This window comes from Capra hircus, chromosome 10, assembly GCF_001704415.2.
Source record: "Capra hircus breed San Clemente chromosome 10, ASM170441v1, whole genome shotgun sequence".
NCBI classification, from domain to species: Eukaryota; Metazoa; Chordata; class Mammalia; order Artiodactyla; family Bovidae; genus Capra; species Capra hircus.
The window spans coordinates 49,159,217-49,179,836 of record NC_030817.1 but is presented as its reverse complement, the minus strand read 5'-3'; the positions used below and the strand labels follow the sequence as shown (position 1 = coordinate 49,179,836).

Here is a 20,620-nt window from a genome sequence, read left to right as displayed (position 1 = left end):
ACTGAGGCAAAAGAATGAAAAAGTGAACTGAAAGAGAAAAATGGTGGAAATAGATGCTGTGGAACAAAATAGAAAAGAAATAAGGACAGTCTGAGAGACCTCTGTGATAACATTAAATGCACCAACTTTCGAACTACAGGGGTGCCAGAGGAAGAAGAAAAAGAGAAGGGCCTAAGGAAATACTTGAAGAGATTACAACGGAGAACTAACAAGATATGGGAAAGTAAACAGTCAACCAAGTCCAGGAAGTACAGAGAGTCTCATACAGGAGAAACAGAGGAACACACTGAGACACATTATAATTTATCATATACTAAAAAGAAAAAATATTAAAAGCAACAAGGAAATACTCATAAGGTTATCAGCTAGTTTTTCAGCAGAAACTCTGCAGGCCAGAAGGGAGTGGCATGATTAATTTATTTAAAGTGATGAAAGAGAAAAACCTACAGAAAAGAATACACAGCGAGAATCTAATTCAGATTCAGCAGAGAAATCAAAAGCTTAACAGACAACTTAAATATAAAAGGATTCACTACCACCAAAGCAGCTTTACAACAAATGCTAACAGAACTTCTCTGGGGCAGGGGGTGGGGGGTGGGGGATGGGGGGAGGAAGGGAGGCAATGCCACAACTAGAAACAAGAAAATCACAAATGGGAAAGCTCACTGGTAAGGCCTTTGGGTTCGATCTTTGGGTTGGGAAGATCCCCTGGAGAAGGGAATGGCAACCCATTCCAGTATTCTTGCCTGGAGAATTCCATGGGTGGAGGAGCCTGGTGGGCTACAGTCCATGGGGTCATAAAGAGTCAGACATGACGGAGCGACTAACACCTCAATTATTCATATATATATTATATATATATATATAATATATATATGTATATAGATTATGTTATCAAAACCTCACAGGAAATGCAAACCAGAAAAATATAATAGACATACACACAAAAAAGAAGAAGCAATCCATATACAACAAAGACAGTCATCAAACCACAAGAGAAAAGAACAGAGGAAGGAAAGAGAAAAGACCTACAAAAGGTAACCCCCAAAATTCAGAAAATGGCAATAGGAACACACATATTGATAATTACCTTAATTAAATGTAAACAGATTAAACGCTCCAATGAAGAGAACAATAACAAAGATCAGAGAAACTAAAAGCTGGTTCTGTGAGAACATAAAATTGTAAAAATTTAGCCAGGCTCATCAAAAAAAAAAAAAAAAAGGGCCAGGACTCAATAAAATTAGAAATGAAAATGGAAAAGCTACAATGGATGCTGCTGCTGCTAAGTCGCTTCAGTCGTGTCCGACTCTGTGCAACCCCATAGATGGCAGCCCACCAGGCTTCCCTGTCCCTGGGATTCTCCAGGCAAGAACACTGGAGTGGGTTGCCATTTCCTTCTCCAATGCAGGAAAGTGAAAAGTGAAAGTGAAGTCGCTCAGTCGCTTAGCGACCCCATGGACTGCAGCCTACCAGGCTCCTCCATCCATGGGATTTTCCAGGCAAGAGTACTAGAGTGGGGTGCCATTGCCTTCTCCGACAATGGATGCTACAGGAATACAAAGGATCATAAAAGACTATAAGCAACTACATGCCAATAAAATGGACAACCTAGAAGAAGTGGACAAATTCTTAGAAAGATACAATCTTCTAAGACTGAACCAGGAAGAAATAGAAAATATGAACAGTTCAGTCACAAGTACTGAAATTGAAATTGTGATTAAAATCTTCCAACAAACAAAATTCCAGGACCAGATGGCTTCAAAAATGAATTACATTAAACACTAAGAGAAGAGTGAACATGTACCCTTCTGAAACTCTTCCACAAAGCTGGAGAAAAAGGGAACACTCCCAAGATAATTCTACAAAGGGACTATCAGCCTGATACCAAAACCAGACAAAGACATCATAATAAAAGAAAATTATAGGCCAATATCACTGATGAACACAGATGCAAAAGCCCTCAACAAAATATTAGCAAACAGAATCCAACAACACATCAAAAGAATCACATACCATGATCAAGTGGGATTTAGGTCACAAAGAATCAGACACGACTGAGCGACTGAACTGACTGAACTGATAGAAGGATTGTTCAGTATCTGCAAATCATATGATAAAACACATTGAAGAATTAAAAACATATATCATCACAAAAGTTGCAAAAAAGCTTCTGACAAAATTCAACACCCATTTATGATTTAAAAAAAAACAACCACTCCAGAAAGTGGGCCTAGGTGGAATCTTATAGTTATTTAGTTGTTAAGTTGTGTCCGACTCTTCTGCAACCCCAAAACACTGTCGCCTGCCAGGCTTTTCTGTCCATGGGATTTCCTAGGTAAGACTACTGGAGTGGGTGGCCATTTCCTTCAAGAGATCTTCCTGATCCAGGGATTGAAACCAAATCTCCTGCATTGCAGGAAAATTCTTTATCACTGAGCAATATGGGAAGCCCAAAAGGAACCTAACTCAACATAATAAAAGCCATATAGACAAAGCTACACAAACATCATTCTCAATCAGTTCAGTTCAGTCGCTCAGTCATGACCAACTCCTTGCGACCCCATGAATCACAGCACGCCAGGCCTCCCTGTCCATCACCAACTCCCAGAATTCACTCAAACTCATGTCCATTGAGTCGGTGATGGCATCCAGCCATCTCACCCTCTGTCGTCCCCTTTTCCTCCTGCCCCCAATCCCTTCCAGCATCAGGGTCTTTTCCAATGAGTCAACTCTTCGCATGAGGTGGCCAAAGTATTGGAGTTTCAAAATCAGCATCAGTCCTTCCAATGAAAACCCAGGACTGACTGCTTTAGAATGGACTAGTTGGATCTCCTGGCAGTCCAAGGGACTCTCAAGAGTCTTCCCCAACACCACACTTCAAAAGCATCAATTCTTCTGCGCTCAGCTTTCTTCACAGTCCAACTCTCACATCCATACATGACTACTGGAAAAATCATAGCCTTGACTAGATAGACCTTTGTTGGCAAAGTAACATCTTTGCTTTTCAATATGCTATCTAGGTTGGTCATAGCTTTCCTTCCAAGGAGTAAGCATCTTTTAATTTCATGGCTGCAATCACCATCTGCAGTGATTTTGGAGCCCCCCAAAATAAAGTCTGTCACTGTTTACATTGTTTCCCCATCTATTTCCCATGAAGTGATGGGACCAGATGCCATGATCTTCGTTTTCTGAATGTTGAGCTTTAGGCCAACTTTTTCACTCTCCTCTTTCACTTTCATCAAGAGGCTTTTGAGTTCTTCTTCACTTTCTGCCATAAGGGTCATGTCATCCGCATATCTGAGGTTATTGATATTTCTCCCGGCAACCTTGATTCCAGCTTGCGCTTATTCCAGCCCGGCGTGTCTCATGATGTACTCTGCATAGAAGTTAAATAAACAGGTTGATAATATACAGCCTAGACATACTCCTTTTCCTATTTGGAACCAGACTGTTCCATGTCCAGTTCTAACTGTTGCTTCCTGACCTGCATATAGGTTTCTCAAGAGGCAGGTCAGGTGGTCTGGTATTTCCATCTCCTTCAAAATTTTCCAGAGTTTATTGTGGTCCACACAGTCAAAGGCTTTGGCATAGTCAATAAAGCAGAAACAGATGTTTTTCTGGAACTCTCTTGCTTTTTCCATGATCCAGCGGATATTAGCAATTTGACCTCTGGTTCCTCTGCCTTTTCTAAAACCAGCTTGAAGATCTGGAAGTTCGCGGTTCACATATTGCTGAAGCCTGGCTTGGAGAATTTTGAGCATTACTTTACTAGCATGTGAGATCAGTGCAATTGTGCAGTAGTTTGAGCATTCTTTGGCATTGCCTTTCTTTGGGATTGGAATGAAAACTGACCTTTTCCAGTCCTGTGGCCACTGCTGAGTTTTCCAAAGTGGCTGGCATATTGAATGCAGCACTTTCACAGCATCATCTTTTAGGATTTGAAATAGCTCAGCTGGAATTCCATCACCTCCACTAGCTTTGTTCGTAGTCATACTTTCTAAGGCCCACTTGACTTCACATTCCAGGATGTCTGGCTCTAGGTGAGTGATCACACCATCGTGATTATCTTGGTCGCGAAGCTCTTTTTTGTACAGTTCTTCTGTGTATTCTTGCCACCTCTTCTTAATATCTTCTGCTTCAGTGAGGTCCATACCATTTCTGTCCTTTATCAAGCCCATCTTTGCATGAAATGTTCCCTTGATATCTCTAATTTTCTTGAAAAGATCTCTAGTCTTTCCCATCCTGTTGTTTCCCTCTATGTCTGCATTGATCACTGAGGAAGGCTTTCTTATCTCTCCTGCTATTCTTTGGAACTCTGCATTCGGATGCTTATATTTTTCCTTTTCTCCTTTGCTTTTCGCTTCTCTTCTTTTCACAGCTATTTGTAAGGCCTCCTCAGACAACCATTTTGCTTTTTTGCATTTCTTTTCCTTAGGGATGGTCTTGATCCCTGTCTCCTGTACAATGTCACGAACCTCATTCCATAGTTCATCAGGCACTCTATCAGGTCTAGTCTCTTAAATCTATTTCTCATTTCCACTGTATAATCTTAAGGGATTTGATTTAGGTCATACCTGAATGGTCTAGTGGTTTTCCCTACTTTCTTCAATTTAAGTCTGAATTTGGCAATAAGGAGTTCATTTTCTGAGCCACAATCAGCTCCTGGTCTTGTTTTTGTTGACTGTATAGAGCTTCTCCATCTTTGGCTGCAAAGAATATAATCAATCTGATTTTGGTGTTGACCATCTGGTGATGTCCATGTGTAGAGTCTTCTCTTGTGTTGTTGGAAAAGGGTGTTTGCTATGACCAGTGCATTCTCTTGGCAAAACTATTAGCCTTTGCCCTGCTTCATTCTGTACTCCAAGGCCAAATTTGCCAGTTACTCCAGGTATTTCTTGAGTTCCTACTTTTGCATTCCAGTCCCCTATAATGAAAAGGACATCTTTTTTGGGTGTTAGTTCTAAAAGGTCTTGTAGGTCTTCATAGAACTGTTCAAATTCAGCTTCTTCAGTGTCACTGTTTGGGGCATAGATTTGGATTACCGTGATATTAAATGGTTTGCCTTGGAAACAAACAGAGATTATTCTGTTGTTTTTGAGAGTGCATCCAAGTACTGCATTTTGGACTCTTTTGTTGACCATGATGGCTACTCCATTTCTTCTAAGGGATTCCTGCCCACAGTAGTAGACATAATGGTCATCTGAGTTAAATCCACCCATTCGTGAAGCACGCTGGCTGCAACGGACCATGCAGAAGCACGGCCGAGAGGAGCTACCCCTCGCCCAAGGTCGGGGCTGTGACCGAGAGTGCCAGGCTGTGTCAGCATAGGAGCGGCCGAGAGGAGCTACCCCACGTCCAAGGTCAGGGGCAGCAGCCAAGATGAGCTACCACACACCCGAGGTCAGGGGAGGCAGCTGACTGAGAGGAGCTACCCAACGCCCGAGGTCAGGGGAGGCGGCTGAGAGGAGCAACCCCATGTCCAAGGAGCGGCAGCTGTGGGGGTGCAGGAGGGCCGAGAGGAGCTACTCCACATCCAAGGTCAGGAAGGGTGGCCATGAGGAGATACCCCTCATCCAAGGTAAGGAGCAGTGGCTGCGCTTTGCTGGAGCAGCCGTGAAGAAATACCCCACGAACAAGGTAAAAGAAACCCAAGTAAGACGGTAGGTGTTGCAAGAGGGCATCAGAGGGCAGACACACTGAAACCATACTCACAGAAAACTAGCCAATCTGATCACATGTACGACAGCCTTGTCTAACTCAATGAAACTAAGCCATGCTGTGTGGGGCCTCCTAAGACGGGTGGGTCATGGTAGAGAGGTCTGACAGAATGTGGTCCACTGGAGAAGGGAATGGCAAACCACTTCAGTATTCTTGCCTTGAGAACCCCATGAACAGTATGAAAAGACAAAATGATAGGATACTGAAAGGGGAACTCCCCAGGTTGGTGGTGCCCAATATGCTACTGGAGATCAGTGGAGAAATAACTCCAGAAAGAATGAAGGGATGGAGCCAAAGCAAAAACAATACCCAGCTGTAGATGCAACTGGTGATAGAAGCAGGGTCCGATGCTGTAAAGAGCAATACTGCATAGGAACCTGGAATGTCAAGTCCATGAATCAAGGCCAATTGGAAGTGGTCAAACAGGAGATGGCAAGAATGAATGTTGACATTCTAGGAAACAGCGAATTAAAATGGACTGGAATGGGTGAATTTAACTCAGATGACCATTATATCATTCTCAGTGGTGAATACTAAAAACATTTCCTGTAAGATCAGGAACATGACAAAGATGTCTACTCTTGCCATTATTATTCTACATAGTTTTGGAAGTCCTAGCCATGGCAATCAGAGAAGAAAAAGAAAAAAAGGAATCCAAATTGGAAAAGAATTGTAAAACTGTCACTGTTTGCAAATGACATGGCACTATACATAGAAAATCCTAAAATGCTACCAGAAAACTACTAGAGCTCATGAATGAATTTGGTAAGCTGCAAGGTTAGAAAATTAATACATAAAAATATTTTATATTCCTATATACTAACGATGAAAGAGAAATTAAAGAAAATATTCCAGTTACTGTGCATCAAAAGAACAAAACATCCAGGAATGTACCTATCTAAGGAGACAAACATGGATAGAGGAGCCTGTTGGGCTACTGTCCATGCGGTCAAAAAGAGTTGGACATGAATAAACGATTAAGCACAGCACAGCAAGCAGACAAAAGAACTGTACTAAGAAAACTATAAAATACTGATAAAAGATATCAAAGATGATACACAAACAGATGGAGAGATATACTATTCTCTTTGATTGGAAGAATCAATATTGTGAAAATGGCTATACTACCTAAAGCAGTCTAGAGATTCAATACAGCCCCAATCAAATTATCAATAGCAATTTTTCACAGAATTAGAACAAAGAATTTTACAGTTTGTATGGAAACACAAAAGACCTCAAATGACCAAGCAATCTTGAGAAAGAAAACAGCTGGAGGAATGCAAGCTGCCTAACTTAAGACTATACTACAAAGCTACAGCCATCAAAACAATATGGTACAGACACAAAATCAGAAATATAGACCAATGGAACAGGATAGGAAGCCCAGAGGTAAACCCACACACCTATGGTCAGTTAATCTATGTAAAAGGAGCAACAATCGACAATTCAGAAAAAACAGTCTCTTCAGTAAGTGGTGCTGGGAAAACAAAACAGCTACATGTAAAAGAATGAAATTAGAACACTCCCTAATAACATATACAAAAATAAACTCAAAATAGATTAAAGACTAAATGTAAGGCTTGATACCATAAAATTCTTCTGGGAAAACATAGGCAGAGAACTCTTAAGACATAATTTGCAGCCAAGAACTTTTTCAATTCACCGTCTATAGTAATGAAACTAAAAACAAAAATAAATAAAAGTTATGACCAACCTAGATAGTATATTCAAAAGCAGAGACATTACTTTGCCAACAAAGGTCTGTCTAGTCAAGGCTATGGTTTTTCCTGTGGTCATGTATGGATGTGAGAGTTGGACTGTGAAGAAGGCTGAGCGCTGAAGATTTGACGCTTTTGAACTGTGGTGTTGGAGAAGACTTGAGAGTCCCTTGGACTGCAAGGAGATCCAACCAGTCCATTCTGAAGGAGATTAACCCTGGGATTTTTTTGGAAAGAATGATGCTAAAGCTGAAGCTCCAGTACTTTGGCCACCTCATGCGACGAATTGACTCTTTGGAAAAGACTCTGATGCTGGGAGGGATTGGGGGTAGGAGAAGAAGGAGACTACCGAGGATGAGATGGCTGGATGGCATCACTAATTCGATGGACGTGAGTCTGAGTGAACTCCGGGAGATGGTGATGGACAGGGAGGCCTGGCATGCTGCGATTCATGGGGTTGCAAAGAGTCAGACATGACTGAGCGACTGAACTGAACTGAACTGAATGAAGCTTAAAACCTTTTGCACAGCAAAGGAAACCACAGACAAGAAGACAACCCTCAGAATAGGAGAAAATATTTGCAAATGAAGCAACTGACAAGGGATTAATCTCTGAAATACAGAAACAGCTCATGTAGTTTTACAACAAAGAATCCAATTAAAAAAAAAAATGAGTGGGCGGACTTCCTGGCAGTCCAGAGGATAAGACTTCACCTTCCATTGTAGGGGGTGCAGGTTCCATCCCTGGTCAGGGAGCTAACAACCCACAAGCCTTGTGGCAAAAAGAAACACAAAAAATATTCAAAAGATACAATAGGTTGCTTCCATGTCCTGGCTATTATAAACAGTGCTGCGATGAACATTGGGGTACACGTGTCTCTTTCAATTCTGGTTTCCTTGGTGTGTATGCCAAGCAGTGGGATTGCTGAGTCATAAGGCAGTTCTATTTCCAGTTTTTTAAGGAATCTCCACACTGTTCTCCATAGTGGCTGTACTAGTTTGCATTCCCACCAATAGTGTAAGAGGGTTCCCTTTTCTCCACACCCTCTCCAGCATTTATTGCTTGTAGACTTTTGGATCGCAGCCATTCTGACTGGTGTGAAATGGTACCTCATTGTGGTCTTGATTTGCATTTCTCTGATAATGAGTGATGTTGAGCAGCTTTTCATGTGTTTGTTAGCCATCCGTACGTCTTCTGTAGAGAAATGTCTGTTTAGTTCTTTGGCCCATTTTTTGATTGGGTCATTTATTTTTCTGGAATTGAGCTGCATAAGTTGCTTGTATATTTTTGACGAATGGATAAGAAAGCTTGTGGTACATATACACAATGGAGTATTACTCAGCCATTAAAAGGAATACTTTGAATCAGTTCTAATGATGTGGATGAAACTGGAGCCGATTATACAGAGTGAAGTAAGCCAGAAAGAAAAATACCAATACAGTATAATAACACATATATATGGAATTTAGAAAGATGGTAATGATAACCCTGTATGCGAGACAGCAAAAGGGACATAGAAGTATAGAACAGACTTCTGGACTCTGTGGGAGAGGGAAAGGGTGGGATGATTTGGGAGAATGGCATTGAAACATGTATACTATCATGTAAGAAACGAATCGCCAGTCTAGGTTCGATTCAGGATATAGGATGCTTGGGGCTGGTGCACTGGGATGACCCAGAGAGATGATATGGGGAGTGTGGTCGGAGGGGGGTTCAGGATTGGGAACTCATGTATACCTGTGGCAGATTCATGTCAATATATGGCAAAACCAATACAGTATTGTAAAGTAAAAAATTAAAAAATAAATAAAAAATAATAAGATTTAAAAAAAAGACAATTCCTACAAGTCACTCTGTTATTAAAATGTTTTTAATTGTTAAAAAAATAAAATAAATTAAAAAGATGCAATATTTTTAACAAATTAAATAAAGACTTTAAAAATGGTTCAATCAAAACAAAATTTTTTTAATGAGTGGAAGTTCTAAATAGACATTTGTCCAAAGACATACAAATGGCCAAGAGGCACATGAAAAGATGCTCATCATCACTAATCAATAGAGAAATGTAAATCAAAACCACAATGAGGTATCACCTCACACTAGTCAGCATGGCCATCATCAAAAAAATGTACCAACAATAAATGCTGGAGAGGAGGTAGAGGAAAGAGAACCCTCTTGCTCTGTTGGTGGGGTAAATATATACAGCCACTGTGGAAAACAGTATGGAAGTTCTTCAAAAAACTAAAAACAGAGCTATCATATGATCCCATTCCTTGGCACATATCCAGAGAAAACTATAATTCAAAGAAGATACATGCACCCCAGTGTGCACTGCAGCATTATTTACGATAGCCAGGACATGGAAGAAGCAACCTAAACACCCATCACCTGAGGAATGGATAAAGATGCGGTAGATATATACAATGGAATATTACTCAGCCATAAACAAGAATGAAATAATGCCATTTGCAGTGACATGGACAGACCTAGAGATTATCATACTGAGTAAAGTAAGCAAACACACAAAGACAAATATCATATGATATCACTCGTATGCAGAATCTAAGGGAACAAATGAACTTATCTATAAGACTGAAACTGAGTCACAGATCTAGAAAACAAATTTATGGTAATGAGGAAGTAAGGCGTGGGGAAGGGATAAACTGGTAGACTGGGACTGACATATACATACTACTATATATGAAATAGATAACTAATAAGAACCTCCTATTAGCTCAAGGAACCCTACTCAATACATTGTAACGGCCTATATGGGAAAAGAATCTAAAAAACAGTGGAGATATTTTATATATATATATATTACTCATGTTGCTGTACAGCAGAAACTAACACAACATTGTAAATCAATTATACTCCAATAAAATTAAAAAACTTCACATATTCTCAAGTCTCACCCCATACTACTGAATAATAAAATCTGTGGGTGGGACCCAGGAATCTGTTTTAATAAGCCCTCCAGGTAATTCTAGTATGTGCTCAAGTTTGATAACCAGTGCCTTGGTAATATAGCCCCTTGTGTTATATATATTGGAAAACATGTTCAGAGAAGGATTTAAGACTTGAGAGACAAGAAACATTTTTCCACCATTTATTCCCCCAGTGTCTGGCAGGTAATATGGGCACACGATAAGGATCTGTTGGAGGCAAAAATGAATGCCTCCTCCAAAGAGTTGTGCTATCACCTAATGATGGTGCTAGTCCAAACAATATAAAGCTAACTTACCAGAAATATACATATTCTTAATGAGTGCGTCTCTTTGAAAAGATATGTTCACCATGACATATACCTGTGGTGGATTCATGTTGATGTACGGCAAAACCAATACAATATTGTAAAGAAATTAACTTCCAATTAAAATAAATAAATTTATATTAAAAAAATAAAAACTATTACTTTTGAGTGTTGCATAAAAAAGGAAGTTACGAAAGGTGATCACTAACAAAACTATTCCGTTTTTCCATACCTTGTTATTTTGCCTTAGTTTACTTAACTCTAGTTTATACTTTTCTGCTTCTTCTAGAGCTCTATTCAAGCGAACTTCCATGGCACTTTGACTAGCAACAGCCTGTTTTTGTAGTCTTGTTTTATTCTCTAATTCCTGTACAGCAAAAGAGATAGATAAAACATTTATAAATATAAATTCTCTGATATTTTCAATACTTTGCATTTCTATATTCCTTGCTTTCTCCTAAATTATACACACACACATACACAGCAAGAGACTGAACACTGAATGATAGAGGTTTCAGGGAATTCCCACGCTGAACTGGTTTTAGGAAAACATATCCTTAAAGATATAGTAACAAATCAGACTTTCAGATTGCTTTTTGTTTGGAATCTTCTGCCTCTTTTTACTGATCCCAAGATATAGTATACGTTTCTTCTGTATTTACTTTATAAACAACTTTTTATAACCATAGTTCTCTTGGAAACCTCCCAAAACACCAATTTAAGACATAAATTTTCTCATTAATACTGTGCTTGTGTAAACCTGATAAAATATATCATTTAATTAATATCTGTTAAATACAGAGCATTCTACGTTAGCCAGATAAGAAAACCCCAATTCCGAGCAAAAACAACAGATTTTAAGGATTTTTTTCACAGCCTGGTGTGGGTTTAGACTAGCATTTCTTCAAACAGACTAAGAGCTGCTGTTGAAGAATCTACAGGCCACACAGGAAGAAACATGAACATATAGGATAAACTCCAAATTCCATCCATCTACTCCTACAAATGTTACCTTCCGTTCTATGGGCAGTACTTGCTTGGATCTCTCCTGAAGAGTCATGATGTTTCTTGCCTCTAACCTTTTGCTCATGCTCTTCCTTCTGTCCTGATTTCTCTCCACCCTCATTTTTAACTGGCTAACACCTATTCATCTTTAACCCTCAGTTAGGGCTATACACTAGGGTTGTACCTTCTCCCAGGAGCCTTTCCTCACTACCTTCTCAGGCTGGATGAAGTACCCTTTCTCCAGAGATTCTATGGCACACTGATACATAGATCATAGTGCCTGCTTGTGTAGAACTGAAACTCTCCATTTACTTAATTCCCCGCCCTCACTATCCTGTAAGCTCCTCGAGGATAGGAACTACTTTAATTTCTATGTTCCCAGCACTTCGGGGCAAATAAAAAGCAATAATACCATGTTTACGGAACTGAATTTATTTTGTAATACTTAACTCACTCTACTTTGCATGCCCTACAATGCCTAGTACATCACATTATACAAAGCAGATAATAAATATCATGGAATTGAAATGATGCGGTTAATAACAGAGTTGTCTGTTTTCTTCTAATTTTTTCTCCTGGCTATATCACTATGTTTTATTTGAAAACTGATCTCCTTGGCTCTGAGTAATTAAGAGGAAAACAAAACAAAACACATGCTGCTCTTTATGCAGGTTTCTAAACAAATCAAACTGTGTCTGGATACCATCTGCTCTCACCAGCCTTCTTCACAGCTTTGTGGGTGGTAGCGACACTAAGAGCAGCCTGACTTCTCTGTTCACACGGAAAAGGCAGATTCTCATTAGCTATCAAGGCCACAGTTCTTGCTGCTTCATTTCAGCCTCTTCTCATAAGAATACAGAAATCAATCTTTGCCCTTCTCTTTCTTGCTCAATGTTCCTCTATCAATAAATTAATACTGTATCAATACTGCCCCATTTCTTGGGAAAACTGAAAAAGAAAAAGGATAGAAGAATAGTAAAGTAGGAAATAAAGTTTTCCTATATGAGAAAATTCACTAAGCAAAGGGTTAATCTTATCAAAAACTTGAAAAGCTTTCTGTTTTCAGCTATGCTTAAGTGCTTTTTATAAAAGTAAGAATTAAAGATTTTAAAATTTAAAAAATAAAAAAATAAAAGCAGCTGAGAGAACTGAGGGAACATAATGGAAAAAAAAATAAAAGAAAGTACAGACAAGATATCAATGTAATTATTGAGTATTTTTAAGATGAAAACTCTCTCCTAAAACAAGCCTATTATTACCCTATAAATTAAGAAGTTTACATGTTGCTAAAGAAAAATTTTAGAAAATCACAAGTCCTGAATTTTACACTAACTTTAAAAGAAAAAGCTGGATAGCTTATAGAAAATCAAGTCTAACTTTAAAACTCAAATACTAAGATATCCAAGAAGAAATAATTTGTGATTGTTCCATAATTTTTAATGCATTCATAAGGCACTGGCAGAGTGCAAAAAAGAGGTATACACTGGTAACCAAGTGAAGGGAAAGTCGCTCAGTCGGGTTCCACTCTTTGGGACCCCCATGGACTATAAAGTCCATGGAATTCTCTAGGCCAGAATACTGGAGTGGTAGCTTTTTCCTTCTCCAGGGTATCTTCCCAACCCAGGGATCAAACCCAGTCTCCAAATTGCAGGTGAATTCTTTACCAACTGAGCTATCAGGGAAGTCCTTGGTAACCAAAGTACAAGTCAAATATAGCAAATGCTTCAAGAGTCACACAGCCACGGTAATTCAGATGAGGAATAATCAGATAAGGACAAATAAATGATCAGACAAGGATCTAGAAACAAGTGGCTGAGGTTCAAAACACAATAAATTTGGAATTAAAAAACCTGACAGCTGTGATCAATTCAGTTTCTACATCTGCAATTGGGAGTAATATATATGTCTAATAGGTTTTATTTATTCAACACATTTATCAAGCACTTACTAAACTGCCAGGTATTATACTACATGATGGGGCATCCCTGATAGCTCAGACAGTAAAGAATCTGCCCGAAATGCAGGAGACCTGGGTTTGATCCCTGCATCAGGAAGATCCCCTGGAGAAGGAATGGCTGCCCACTCCAGTATTCTTGCCTGGAGAATTCCACGGACTGGGGAGGATAGCAGGCTATAGCCCAAGGTGCTGCAAAGAGTTATAGCCCAAGGTGCTGCAAAGAGTTGGACATGACTGAGCGACTAACACAACAGCAACACTACTACATGATGAACACATGATAATTAACCAAAATTCTACTCTCTGCACTCTAGAGGAAGATACAGATGATAAACACATACCTACATACTCATATGTAACATCTTATAGTAATAAGGCCTATGAAGAAAAAGGGTAAGAGGACAGAGTAGGGAATTTCCTGGCAGTCTGGTGGTTAGGACTCTGTTTCCACTGCCATGGGCCTATGTTTAATCCTTGATCAGGGAACTAAGATCCCACAAACAGTTTGGCATGGCCAAGAAAAAAGAAAAAAGAAAAAAAAAAAAAGAGGACAGAGCAATGGGTAAGGGACATAATTATTTAAGATATAGCGGATAGGGGAAGGCGTCCAAATGAGGGAATGATTCATGTCTAGATCTGGAGGAACAAATAAGACTAAGACCCTGAGGTAGAAATCCATGTGACATATTCAAAGATCACATTCAAAGGTCAGTGTGGCTTCAGATGAGTGACACATGCAGTTTTAGGCCTTGAGATCGCACAAACAGCCAGGGAGATATTAGATAGACCTTGTAAACCCTACCTCAAAGTTTGGATTTTATTCTGAATGACATGAAGTCTCTGGAGTGTTTTAGTAGGGTGGGTGGGTGGCTGGGTGGGTGGGTGGGGGTGTGTGTGTGTGTGTGTGTGTGTGTGTGTGTGTGTGTGTTGATCTAAGTTTTTCTAAGGATTGCAGTTAACCCTTGAACAACATGGGTTTCAACTATGTGGATCCATTCACATGTAGAAACTTCAATAGTAAATACTACAGTAATACATGGTCTACTGCTGGTTGAATCTGCAGATGTGGAACTATGGATACACAAGTTCAGAGGAACTGAGAACACATAGGGCCTGGGGCTCAAAGAAAGATCACAGCAAGAAGTGGAAATGTGGAAGTGATGAACATATGGATGGTATACCAAGCCTTGGAAATGAATGACGTATCCCAGAACTGGATGAAGACAGAGAAGAGAGTCAAGGACTGAGCCTTGGATACTCCAACATGGAGATCCTATGGCATGTTTGTATGCTAATGCAAATAATTGTATAGAGTAAATTTGATTTTTGCAAGAGAAAGAAAGATAGGATAATCATAGGAGCAAAGTCCTTGAGTAACAGAGACCGTATGGGATCCAGTGTACAGTGAGGTGATAAGCTTTAAACAAAAGAGGGAGTAATTAATCATAATGAGGGGGAAAGCAGAGTAGATGAGGGTACAGAGACCAAGAGACTGACAGTAAAATTTGCTGTTTTCTTAGTAAAATAGGGGGGAAAAGTCATGAACTGAGAATGGTAACATTGAAAGAGGCACTGGATACATGAGGGGAAAAGATACCCGTTTAATAATCAGCTCTGACAATGGGAGAGGAAACTGACTTCTCAGAAAGTAGGAGAGGAAAACAGCACTACACTTGATATTTATAAATAAAATTAAAGTAGCACCAATCTGTTTGGCTGTACACTTAGGCAGGGAGTATGGGGGGGATTAGGTTGGGTTTTGCCACACAGCAGTAGCAGGGAAATTAAGAATATATTCCATAGATAACTAAGTCATGTACCATGGAACCTAAGCTGGGGAAGAAGGATATAAAAAACATGGGGGAAGGCATAGAGCTATGTAATAAAATATATAAAAACAAGACTACACTATTATTATATATATATGATAGATATACAAATATTAAACCAAGCCAAGGTACCATTCATATCATGATTTTCAGGACACATATAGGCAAAAATGCAAAAAAGCTTTCTTTGCAAGATAAGGAAATGACTTGAAGGAGGTGAGAAAATGCTTTTGAGGAGTTTTTATTATGAAAGCAGAAAAGAAGAAAGCAGGTTTAGGAAACGACACAGAGATCAATTTTACCTGAAGCAAGGTAACTAAAGGGCAGGCTTTTTTTTAAAACGTGAGTTACTAATGTTAATAGGAGTGTTAATATAACATATTCACAATCAGAGAAACTTGTGGAGTGTACCAGCAACTTTATTTTAACCAAAAAACAAAATAAAACTGAGATTAAGTCTTCCAGCCATGAAGAAATAATAAATAGCTAACATAAAAAGGCATGGTAAACAGCTAGAAATAATGATTAAGATATGTTAAATAACTATTTACAGATACTGGAAAACAGTAGGGTTGTGATTCCTGAGAAAAGGGAAACAAATGAGTTTTACAATCACCCCAGAATTCTTCTGGGAGACAATTTTCACACAGTACCTACAGGGAAGAGAAAATGCAAAAAGAGTCCAGAGGTCCATTGAGTTGAGGAAACAGATCAGAGTTGAGGAGACTGAAGCAGCTGGGAATTTATATGAAGGTTCAAGTAAGGAGGAACTACATTAGGACAGCGCTTCACACATCTACATAGGAGGTCCCCTGAGTCTACTGTGGGCTAGGCCACACCTTAATACATGGAAACCCAACAAGGCCAGACAAAAAACAAGTGGGGAGCTGTAAATACAGCAAATCCCATAGATCATACAGGGCGGGAAGACATCTGAGCTCTAACTAGCCAGAATGGACAGTCCCCAGTGATCACCTTGGCTATTTGGTGGAGATCATGAAAGGTCTCTTTAGGGGAAGCATTAAGGGTAGAGTTGAACTATCTCTGAAGGCTGCTCTAGACACACTCTTGTAAAACTTAAAAACAGGCCTCAAAAGGATTAAACTGGCAAATAACCTGTAAAAATCCAACACTGCCTTCAAAAAGCACACTAAATAGAATCATTCAACAGTAGCATTCAGTAAAAAAGCACTAACCAAGCCAAGAAGCAGGAAAATATGACCAATAGCCAGAAGAAAAAAAATCAGTCCATAGAAACAAATTTATAAGTGAGAAATATAATGGGTCCAGCTAACAAGACTGTCAAAGAGCTATTTTAATTATACATAAGTGATTAAAGCAAAACATTAATTTAATGAGAAGATAAATTGAAGATGCAAAGGAAAATCAAATGGAACTTCTATAGATGAATATAAAAAATGAGCATCTCTGCTTAGGTATAGGGGCATACTAGACATTACAGGTAGCTCAGACAGTAAAGAATCTGCCTGCAATGCAAGAGACCTGGGTTCAATCCCTGGGTCAGGAAGATCCCCTGGAGTAGGAGATGGTAACCCACTCCACTATTCTCACCTGGAGAATTTCATGGACAGATGAGCCTGGCGGGCTACAGTCTATGGTGTCACAAAGAGTCAGACACAACTGAGCAACTAACACTAACAGACACCACAAAGAAAAAATCAGTAACCTACCGAAGATACAGCAATAGACTATCCAAATAAAGAACATAAGGAAAATGAGGCTAAAAACAGCTCATCAGTAAGATACATATCATTGATATTATTAATGTGGAAATATCAAATAATTTAACAGAAGTATAATTATAGTCTCAAGTGGGGGAGCGAGGTAGGAACCCACAGATTCAAAAAGCTTAACAAGGGCTTCCCTGGTAGCTCAGTGGTTAAGAATACCTACCAATGCAGGAGACATGGGTTCAATCCCTGGTCCAGGAAGATCCCACATGCCAGAGGGCAGCTAAGCCCATGAGCCACCAACTACTGAGCCTGTACTCTAGAGCCCAAGAGCTGCAATTATTGAGCCCACATGCCACAACTACTGAAGCCTGCATGCCTAGGGCCTGGTGCTCTGCAACAAGAAAAACCACTGCAATGAGAAGTCCATGCACTGCAACAAAAAGTAGCCCCCACTTACTGCAACTAGAGAAGTGCCCACACAGCAATGAAGACCCAGAACAACCAAAAATAAATAAAACTTACTTAAAAACAAGTTAGGGGAAAAAAGCTCAACAAACTTCAGGCAGAATACAAACTCCATACTGAGAAAACTGAGAAAGCACATCATTATGACATGGCTGAAAACCACCAACAAAGAGAGTGTCTTAAAAACAGAGAAAAAAGACACACCGCCTACAAAAATAGAACGAAAAGAATTACTCTGGACTTTTAGTCACAAACTATGCAACATATAAATCAGAGTATATCTTTAAACAAAGAAAACAAAAAACAAAACAGTCAATTGATAATTCTATACCTTGTGAAAAATACCCTTCAAAAATTAAAGTGCTCAAAAACACACAAGTGCATAGAAAAACTGAGAAAATCTAAATAAGGTCTACGGATTGTACCAATGTCAGTTTCCTCATTTTAATGCTGTGCAATTATGTTAGGTATTAGCCTTGAGGGAAACTGAGTGAATGGCACACAGGACTTCTCTGTACTGTTTCTGCAACTTTATGTGAATCTATAATCACTTCAAAACAAAAAGGTTTTTTTCTTTAGGTAAGGAAAAACAGTCTTTTACAGAGAAACAAAAAGAGAAGTAGTGACTAGCTAACTGGCACCACAAAAATTGAAAAGGCAGTTATTTCAAAACAAAGACAAAAGGTACTTATTTCAAGCAGAAGTATGGAAAAACATCTAGAGTGAAGAATATAAGAAATGGCAAATATCTTCATCTCTTTAAAATATAAATGCTGTTAAAAGAGAAAATATTGTGTGATGTATGGCATTTAAAGATAAACGTATGACCACAAAAGAAGCAGATGGAGTATACTGTGAGAGTGTTACGTTGTATGTGAAATACTATGACACGATTTGAAGGTAGACTGTAATATGTTAAATATGTATATTGTAAACCTTAAATCTAAACCTAGCTATAGCTAATGTTGGAGAAAAATGGAATACTAAAAAATATTCAATTCAAAGGATGAAAAAGTAACAAAGAACAGTTGGGAAAAATAGGAAACAAATAGGAAGATAGCAAATTTAAATCCAAACACCAAAAAACTGTATCAATGTAAATGAACTAAACATTCCAATAAGAGACAAAGGCTGTCAGAGTGGATAAAGAAGCAAAAGTCAATTATGTGGTTTCTGTAACAAACTCATTTTCAGTAGAGACTTTTACTTTTAAAAGTAAAAAGATGACAAAAGACAGTCAAGATGGAGGAATAGGAGAATGTGGAGTTTCTCTCTCTCCAAATGCATTAAGAATCATCTATAAATGGAACAATTCTCACAAAGCACTAGCTGAACACTAGCAGAGGACCTCAGACACCTAAAAGGACACGAAAGATCCCCACATAACCAGGCAGGACAAAAGAAAGACAGGAAAAGGAAGAGCAGAGGAAGAGGGACAGGACCAGCGCCTCTGGGTGGGGAGCTAAAGCAGAAGAGAGATTCCTGCACCTGATGAAGCCCCCTTATTGTTGGGGAAATCAGATGGGAAAGAAGGGGAGCTTCGGGTGCTATTCAAAGGAAAGCAGAGCAACAGTCTGGGGCAGGCAGGACAGAGTGAGACCTACAGGGCAGACAGGGGTTTGGTGCTGGAACTTGGCATTTAGAGACGAAACCTGGGGAGAGGACTCTAGTTAGTTGCAGGGAGATGGTCTGAGGGGACAGGAGTGAGGAAATCCACAACCTGGAATGCTTGTGGAGGAAACACTGAAGAGAGGCGTCATTGTTGAGTGATGCGAGAGGGGTGGGGCACCTCTCTCCTGAGGCACCAGCCGTTCCTCTCAAGGCACTACAAGGGCTCTGGCTGGGGCCAGCTCTCTCATGCCAAGGTTGCCAGCTTCCCTCTGAGCCCCTCGTCCCCACTGGGGCTCCAGCAACTCCAGCTGCTGATGCCTCCACACCCCTTCCTCACCAAGGTGGATTCCTGAGTTCTGGGGCAGCCTCAGGAGCAGACTCCTGTGGGGGCCCACATGCAGAGGTGGGGCTCAAACTACAGCTGGGCCCCAGGAGCTGTGCAACTAAGGAACAAAAAGTGAAACCTCTCCTCCCAGCTGGGCAACCTAGAACTGACACCACCACAACAGCCTTTGTAAACTAAGTACTTACAGAACATCTGAATGGATAATGAGTACTCCTGCAGCCAAGACAGGTCTTACCTTTAGCAGCTTTACACTTTGTGAGCATATATACGTGGGGGCTGGGCTAGGCCAGAGGATGAACTGCCCCCATTGTGCCTACAGTGGATCCATATCCATGATAACTGCATCCTGGGACCTGACTTCAATGGATCTATGCTGGTGGCCTGGTGAAAATAACATCTGACAGACACTAGGGCCAACTACCAGCATATCCACGGTTAAGGGGCCCAGAGCAGTGCCAACAGCAGTGTAATCTGAGAGCTCATACAACAGGAATGACATAACAGCCCACACCCACTGGTGAACAGCTCCAGAGGAGCAATACTCAGTGGCTTCCCTCCCAGTGGGAATGCTCCAATTCCAATTTCTCACATATGCAGATCAAAAACACACCTAAGAAACAGACCTGGGGACCTCTAATCCAACAACTATGGAACAGAATCCACCTCTGACAGGGCAGCAACAACAGAGCACAAGGGAGGCCCTGCTCAACATCCAGTGCAGATGCTGGTTACCGCAACTTAAGTCACACCTCCTATAAAGGGGATAACTGCCAGCATACACAAAAGAAAGAAGTGGCAGACACCTATACTAACAACAACACACCAAAAAATATTAAACCTACAAAGGCTACACAGGAATGTTTCTACATAAAATAGCCCTCAAATACAATCTGAGGGTCTGGCACTGGGTGGAAGAACCCTTGGGGCATAGTCTTAAAGGCCAGCAGGACTTCAGGAGTGTAGGAGATCCACAGGGCTGGGGAAAACAGAGATTCTACTCTGGAGGGTGAACACAAGGTCT

The 20,620-nt window shown here is 40.0% G+C and overlaps 1 protein-coding gene across 2 annotated transcripts in view; it reads right to left on the bottom strand.

Moving 5' to 3' along the window:
- The window catches only part of TEX9 (testis expressed 9), an 89,260-nt gene that overhangs the window by 24,757 nt on the left and 43,883 nt on the right, over positions 1–20,620 (bottom strand). The window contains exon 10 of one of the 2 annotated variants that reach the window (XM_005685729.3): positions 10,925–11,059. The exons of the other annotated variant lie outside the window; for it this stretch is intronic. Coding sequence (XP_005685786.1) covers positions 10,925–11,059 — 135 coding nt within the window. The remainder of the gene's footprint in view (positions 1–10,924; positions 11,060–20,620) is intronic. 2 annotated transcript variants of the gene reach the window in all.